The sequence below is a fragment of the Sinocyclocheilus anshuiensis genome, unplaced genomic scaffold (genome assembly GCF_001515605.1).
Source record: "Sinocyclocheilus anshuiensis isolate Anshui unplaced genomic scaffold, SAMN03320099.WGS_v1.1 scaffold245, whole genome shotgun sequence".
In the NCBI taxonomy this organism is placed as follows: Eukaryota; Metazoa; Chordata; class Actinopteri; order Cypriniformes; family Cyprinidae; genus Sinocyclocheilus; species Sinocyclocheilus anshuiensis.
In genome coordinates, this window is record NW_015536478.1 from 30,954 (window position 1) to 39,333 (window position 8,380).

At 37.1% G+C, this 8,380-nt stretch overlaps 1 protein-coding gene across 1 annotated transcript in view; it reads right to left on the reverse strand.

Moving 5' to 3' along the window:
• Positions 1-8,380, reverse strand: part of LOC107666797 (myotubularin-related protein 4-like) — an 84,183-nt gene that overhangs the window by 5,395 nt on the left and 70,408 nt on the right. The window contains exons 10-15 of the mRNA XM_016458280.1: positions 7,441-7,636; positions 5,355-5,380; positions 5,014-5,023; positions 4,494-4,664; positions 3,387-3,541; positions 1,451-2,582 (exon numbers count right to left, since the gene is read on the reverse strand). Of these exons, the coding sequence (XP_016313766.1) occupies positions 1,451-2,582; positions 3,387-3,541; positions 4,494-4,664; positions 5,014-5,023; positions 5,355-5,380; positions 7,441-7,636 (1,690 nt within the window). The remainder of the gene's footprint in view (positions 1-1,450; positions 2,583-3,386; positions 3,542-4,493; positions 4,665-5,013; positions 5,024-5,354; positions 5,381-7,440; positions 7,637-8,380) is intronic.

Here is an 8,380-nt window from a genome sequence, read left to right on the forward strand (position 1 = left end):
TTTGAAACTTAACTTTCAGTGCATGTTGTTAATTAATATTATACCATGGTCTGTCTGAATAATCGATTCTGATTGGCTGGCAGGTATGCATTAAAACCGTTTAATGCACAGTTAGTTTCAAATCAGTTTAATCACCATTCTATATTAATGCGCTGCTTTAATTGATCCACACAAACCCACACACAGAGAGAGAGAGATCGGAGATTGTGCTGCACACACACAGAAACTTGTTGTCAACGCTGCCCCATGACTTTTATTAATAAAATAGTCTAGATACTAGATCGCTACATTATATTCCTCAGCAACGATGTGGTAAAATCGCTGTTTTTGAAATAATTAATTGCTTGTAGAGAGACATGCAGACGCAGGTAACGCACACACAACTGTCATCTCTCTCTTTATCTTTCTCTCTTGATCAATCGATAATTAATTGAAATAAATGCTATAATTCATTCAAGTAACTGTGATCTTATTGCACTATTTCATCTCTGTGTATGATTTGAAGCGGGCAGAATGCTAGCGCTAACGTGCCGTAACTGACGAAAATAACAAATTTTTACCCATTCGGTCAAATATTGCGCTGTAAAGAGCAATACTAGTTTTAACTTGTCTATAACTTGGCAAATGACCATGGAATAAGCGGGATAATCAACAGCTAGCCGTGCATTAAAGGATCTTTGCCTCCACGTCGTGCATTTAAAATCCTCTAATGCATGGCAAACCATTGATTATCCCTTAATTGTTCTGTCTTGTAAAGCATACTTACTGACAGTTAAAAGTATTTTACAAAAAAACGCAAGTAAAGCAAATGTGATGTTTAATAAAAAATAATAATAATGGTAACTGTTTAATAAAAATGCTGACACTTAAGAATATTTTGCTAAAAAAAAACTACATTGAAAATATCACCAGGGCAAGTAAGGCAAAATGAACATTTTATAAAAATTTTATATTATTTAATGTTTTATATAAATTATTAAATGCTTTATAAAAACTACTTTGGTTTTTGTTTAATAAAAAATACTGACAACTTAAAATGTTTGCCAGGGCAAGTAAAGCCAATTTAATGTTTCATAAAAACAATACAAATTAATGTTTTATAGAAATGATTTTATGCTTTATAAAAAATATTTTGTGTTTGTTTAATAAATACTGACACTAAAAATGTCACGAGGGCAAGAAATGCAAACTTAATGTTTTATAGAAATAAATCAATCTATTGGTTTATAGAAATTATTGAATGCTTTATAAAAATACGTTGTTGAATAAAAATACTTACAGTTAAGAAATATTTTTAACTGTGGTAAAATATCTATTTAGGAGTCTTAGACCTTTTCCAACGATATAAAGTTTGTCACGGCTTTAAGTCCACAAATTCTATAAAACTGAATGTTGGATTTTTGAAGGACCCACAGTGAGCATGATAAATGTACTGGGAACACAGACTCACAATATCGTCCTCGTAGTCGACGTCGGGTTCGGAGGGCGGCGTGCAGAACTGCTTGCTCTCCAGTTTGAGCTGCAGCTGTCGAACCTGCCGCCTCAACACCTCCACCTCCTGCTTGTAGCTGGCCTCGATCTGCCGCAGCCGCTGCTGCACCGCGTCCACTGCCACCGGCAGGCCGTCGTCGTCCAGGTACGCCGGAGCCGGAGAGCCGCTGGAGGACGGCGAGGAATGGGACGGGAGCAGCTGCCGGAAGGACGGTCCCATTGCTAGCGAAGACGCCGCCGAGGAACAAAGTGCGGCATAGCTGGAGTTCCTCACCGCAGAGAACCAGCCCGACTGGATGGGGCTTCCAGGAGCGCGCAGAGGGTCTCGGCGGCAACACGGCCCGCCGTTAGCGCTTCCGGCTTGGGCACGGAGGAGCTTGTTCGCCAGGCGGCGGCTGTGATAGCTACCATGTTGGATGGCGCCGCCGCAGGCCGACTGGACCAGGCCTTGGACGCTGTCCCATTGGGAGCCTAGCAGCGATAGCTCCGTCAGCTGGCTTTGGGAAATCAAACGGCGGGCTGCTTTGGCGTAGTCGGCGGGTGGTGGTCGTTCTCTGGCGGGAACCAGTTCACCGTTTCGTATCGGGAGGTCAATGGCTTTCCTAGAAGGAGGGATTGCGCTTTGCTCCGTTAGCGTCTCCACTGACGCCTCCATTGGCGCAATGGCTTCAGAGTTCGCAGATCCGCTAGCGTTTTCTACGTGTGCGAAGCCGTTACAAAGAGGAGGTGGATTTGTGTTTTCTGCAGTCCTGATTTCCTGTGGTGAGCTAATTGGGATTTGAGGCGGAGCTTGGTTTGTGACCAGAAGGGGCGGGGCTTGGTCTACCGCTAAGGGGTGGGGCAAAGATGGAAGGGGCTGGGTTGTCAAACAAGGCTCCACCCCTAAATCGTCCTCACGAGATATTGAAGAGCTGGTTTCCTCACACCCCGGCTCAGGCGGGTCCTCGGACGAAGCGGAGCTCTGGATGGCCGCGGGTTGGTTGGACTCCTGGCAGTGCTTGTTCAGGTTGGGGTCACTCGAGGTGCGGGTAAGCGTCACGCCGTTCTCACAAGCAGACACCAAGTTGTCCATCGAGCGTGTTTTGGGGAGCCTGAGGGAATTGAAAAACCGTGTTTACAGTGTGCTTCAGTTCACCACAAGAGGGCAGGAGCTGAACACAAAACATCTCAGTAGAGCACCTCATCATCCTCATTAAAGGGATGATGGCTAGATCTTTATACATGTAAGTATACAAGTGTTTATAAAAAAATGTTAAGTCATTTAAATAAGTTTTATTATTCCATGGTCTGCTTAATTTAGACGTAATGCACGTTTTTTTTTATAGAGTTAACTCCTTGCATTGATCATTTAAATGCGCTGCATTATTTTGCTCATTGCACCCTCCTGTGGCCTCGGGAGACAAGACAAAAGTTTCTTTAAGACCTATTTAATCTGCATATAAAACATTAGAAATTAGATATGTTTAATTGTTATTTTGTGTTTGATTGTTAAAACAAAAATATTTGTTGTTTGTCTCAATAAATTGTGTTAATTTAAAAATACAGTGGTTAAATTTAAACCTTTTTTCTATTGCTCCGTTTTAAAAAAGGTTATAAAAAATGTCAATAATTATCGATGCCGAACGATATGAAACATTATATCGTTGATAAATTTTTTTGCTATATCGCCCAGCCCTAATATATATATATTACAGGATCAGTAGGAAAAAAGTCCTGCAATCTGTAATTTACTGGCAGCAAGTGTGCTGGAATCTGATTGTAGAGAAGGAAATACATCAGGATATTACTTTCAGGAAAGTTGTTTGGAATGTGGCCAAATAAAGATTTAGTGAAGCAATATGTGAGCAAATGTAATTGTGCAGCATTTTTAGCACTGTAATGAAATGAATGGCCACCTGTCGAGGGAGCGCGAGCTGAACTCCTCTCCTCCGGCCGAAGGGCTCAGGTAGATCTCCATGGCATCTTCAGCCGCGGTGCACGGCGAGGACGACGGCAGATACACAGCCGTCCACAGCTGCAGCGCTCGCGTGTGACAGACCGGCTGCAAAACCTGCCGACATCACCACAACAACAACTCAACATCTGCATTAAACCAGAGGTATCACGTAAACAAAACACAATAAATGAGGGGGTGAAAAAATGTAAATTTCTTTTAAACAGGCTTCTCAGTCTTGGAAAACCTTCAAATATCTGTGATTTTTAAAACGGTGATTTCCAATCTGTAAAAGGCACAGAAATGAACAAAATCTTAAAAAGTTATGGAAATTTCTCTGGTAAATATAAACCGTTTTTGTTAATTGGCTAAAATTGCTTTTTTGGAAAAACAAAAATGTTAACCGAGTCTCATGTTGAAAGCTTATAATTAATCAAAAAGTGCATGGATCTTGTTTAAAGTAATTATGTGTTTGTGTTTAGACGTGACACAAATCAATGTCTTAAAATAAATGTAGCATATGTATCATATAGTTAATTAAAACCATTAAAAACATTTCCATTACTTGACATAAAAATATAACGTTTTATTTTATTTCAGCTAGTTGCCAAGGCAAGATTTATCACTTTTGCTTAGTTTAACTTTATGCACTAAAATATGAAATAAAAATTAAAAACTATATAGACATATCAAAAAAGTAACACTGCATTTACTGGGCATTACATAAATAAAGCACAACAAATGAGAAAGTTTAATGCGTCTTTTAAACAGGGTTCTCACAGTCACAGAAAACCTTTAAATATCGGTGAATTTTAAAATAGCCATTTCCAATCTGGAAAAGACTGAGATATTAATAAAATCTTAAAAAGATATGAAATTTTCTATAGTAAATATAAATAGTATTTGTTCAGCTCTAAAACACCTAATTGGCTAAAACCCCTTTTTTAGAGTCTGCAGTTGGAAGCACAATTATTATCAGGATGTGAATGCAGCATAAATCCTCTCTGAACCAATCCAAAGCTGTGTTTTATAGTGTTTTGTGTGTGTTTGTGTTTGGAGGTGTGCTGACCATATCATGGCAGGGGATGTAGAGGAAGTTCTGGAAGTTCTTGTTGCCGTTGCGCAGGAGCGACCAGATGGAGCAGGTGCGTTTATAGACGTTACGGGCCTCGCGCTCTTTCGCGTTATTGCACAGGAACGTACCGTACAGACAGGAGTATGTGTGCTGAACCAGCTTCATCTGGAAATACAATCAGTGTAAAACTGAACAACAACAACAACATCTGGATGAGACCTACAGGTCATATAAACTGAGGATTTGTGACCCTGGAGCACAAAAGCAGTCTTAAATCGCTGGGGTATATTTGTAGCAATAGCCAACAATACATTGTATGGGTCAAAATTATACATTTTTCTTTTATGTCAAAAATCATTAGGATATTAAGTAAAGATCATGTTCAAAATATTGACATTTTATTCTCCAAAAACTTATTTGAAACCTTAAAAGTAGACACTTTACTTACATTTAATGTGCTTTCTATGGACATAAAATCACTTTTGTAAATTTCTTTTGATGCGGACATCTTAACGTCTTTGACCCTATTATAAGAAGTAACGTGTTTACTTTTTAATAAATAGTCTAGATACTAGATCGCTACATTATATTCCTCAGCAACGATGTGGTAAAATCGCTGTTTTTGAAATAATTAATTGCTTGTAGAGAGACATGCAGACGCAGGTAACGCACACACAACTGTCATCTCTCTCTTTATCTTTCTCTCTTGATCAATCGATAATTAATTGAAATAAATGCTATAATTCATTCAAGTAACTGTGATCTTATTGCACTATTTCATCTCTGTGTATGATTTGAAGCGGGCAGAATGCTAGCGCTAACGTGCCGTAACTGACGAAAATAACTGTAATTCACTCCGTCTCCACCAGCACCTGAAAACCCTGCCCAGACCCACAGACAGTCAGAGACACGAGGCTAACGAACCAGAGTTAACTAGCGCTCTGACAGGCAAATGCAAGCGAGTCATTTAAACGTGGGGTAAGTGATTTTTCAAAAACGCTTTCGAAAACTGATTCGAATAGCAAAACAAACTTGTAGCCAATCAGCAGTAAGGGGCGTGTCTACTCATGATGTGGAGGAGAGAGCGAGCGCACTTGACGATGAATGAAATGAAATACGCTGTGTTTTCCGCCAACTGGCAACCCGGGGGGCCGAAATACAATTTCATTTCACAAGTTTCACAAACCAAAACAGAGACCGACATTCTGGCACACACACATTTTCAAAGGAGAATAACTGACTGTAGCATTGATAAAAACAATGTTAACTAAGCATGTTTCTTAAATATCTGCAAACATATTATGGTATTTTTATGCTTTAGTAGAGTCAAAAACTTACATAAAGCATATTTTCTAAAGACACATTTACACGGCAAAGCTGGCAGAGAAACTGCATCTGCAGTGGCATTTAGATGAATTTACACTTACACCTGCATAAATAAACTGCCTTTGATACTAGGAAGAGTGTTGCTTTAGTATCACTGATATACTACATTTGCATTTTTGTTGTTATTTTGAATTAGATTTTAGTTTTAGTTTTTGCACTTTAATTTGTTAAAGTTTTAGTATTTTTTTTTGTGTGTTTTTGCCATTTTTTATGTCTATATAGTATTTATTAGGGTTGCAAAGGGGTGGAAAATTTCCTGTAAATTTCCAGAAACTTTCCAAAAGTCCCTGGAATATTCCAAAAAAATCCTGGCATGTTTCCAAAATTTCTGGAATATTTCTGAAATTTACTGGAAATTTTCCACCTTTTTGCAACCCAAGTATTTATTAAATTTTATTTATTAGTTTTAGCATTTATTTAATTTACGTCAGTACTTTTAAGTGTTGCCCTGCCAACAAATTATAAATAAAAATATTTCATTTAACATTTTAATAATTCTATTGTGTTTTTGTCTTTACAAAACGTCTGTAAAGTATCTATTAATTTTTATTTATTTACTTATTTAATAAGCTATATATAAATATTTAATTTCATACATTAGCATTTTTGTGTTTTGCCTTTTTTTAACAAAATATCTGTACAGTACAGTACTAAATGTAGTTTATTTAGCTTGTTATTTTAGTATTTCGACTAAAACTAAATGAAAATGAAAAATGTTGCCCTGACAAGTAGATATTTAAAAAAATATATATTTTTAAATAATTTTAATAGATACTTAAATATAAATAAATAACTAATTATATAGTGAAATACATATAATATTCAAACATATAATATATATTAAATATATTAAAAATAAAGATATAAATGTGACCCTGTCTGTGAAAACCCAGCTAAAGTCATTTTTTGGTGATTTACTGTTTTCTACATAAAATCATCCTTCATAAGGTAAATAACAATCTGTGAAAATGTAACATTGATATCATGTCAAAGATTGAAATCATAGTGAAATTAACAGTTGAAATCAAACTTTGATGCTTGTTATCTCATAATTAGATTTTGAGACTTTAGCCTGGATTTCACAGACAGGGTCACAACTATTTTATTTTAGTTAATGTTTATTTCATTTCAAGTAACCAAAATGTGTTTTTATGGTTTTAGTTTTCATTAACGATACTGACCCTGACTAGATGCTGAGGTGGGTCAGAGCAGGCAGTATTTAGTCTGCTTTTATGCAGCATTCGGATAATTTATGCAGCTTAACACTCGGATGTGTAAAGACACTTTAAAGTTTGAACTGACATTGAACTAAACTGATCCGAATAACGACACTGTCTGCTTTGAAACAATCTGCATTGAGTAAAGTGCTGTATAAATAACTGTGACTTGACTTAAATTAAACATGCATTTAATATTAGTCTCTCTGCATTTGGCAGATGCTTTTATCTTTGCATTCAAGGTGCACGGTTAAGTTCATGTATTCCCTGTGAATCAAACCCATGAGCAAACTAATTCACACGGAGCCGTATGGGTGGTTCCTCTTCTTCACGTTTACCTCTATGGTCCTGTAGAAGGGATCCAGAAGGATCTTTGCGAGGGCCACGATCTGCGGCGTGCGGTCCCAGCCGTCTGAGCAATGCACCAGCACCGGCCTTCCCTCCCGCTCCACCGCAGAGCACACCAGAGACGCGGCCTTCAGCATGACAGACAGGTGCTGCAGCCAACGGGTGCTTTCCAGAGCCGAGAGCCAGCTGGAGAGAGCAGACGCACGAGTCGGGTTACAAACGTCTGAACGCAACATGATAGAGACACTGCATGAGGAGGGAGAGCTGCAAATAACTGCAGATGTTAGATCTGGATCACCAAGCAGAATACATGTGTGAATTTGCTGGAAAATCAGGAAACACTTTACCTGAAACCTTATATATAATGCACTATAAATGCACTTTAATGCATTGTATGATCACATCAATAATTGCAACCACAGTTATAATACATATCTTTTCATCGTTACACCTTTAGGAAGTACAATGCATTAAAACACATGACAAACAACCGATTTCAGATTTCTGCAATTATAATGCATTTTCACTTTGGTTACACTCATTTATGAAAATATATACAATGCATTGCAATGTGCATCATGAATAACTTTTTATACATAAATACATTTTATACATTATACATAAAGGCCTCAAGTAACGCGTTAAAAACAAAAAATACATTTGACTTCTGAAGTCGCTTTTGTAATGTCTACTCAATCATTCACTCATTATATTTGTAATATCTTTGAATTATCTACAAAGGCTTTTCTCAGCTAATTTTGATATGAGATTAATTGTGTCTCAATTCGTCCTATTGCAACAAATTGATTGAGATCTATTGATATTGGCTATTTTAGGAGCTAATAAATATATTACATAAATAATATTCTTTTATTTTTAATATTAATAATATTAAAATATTATTATTATATTATATTATATGTTTATATC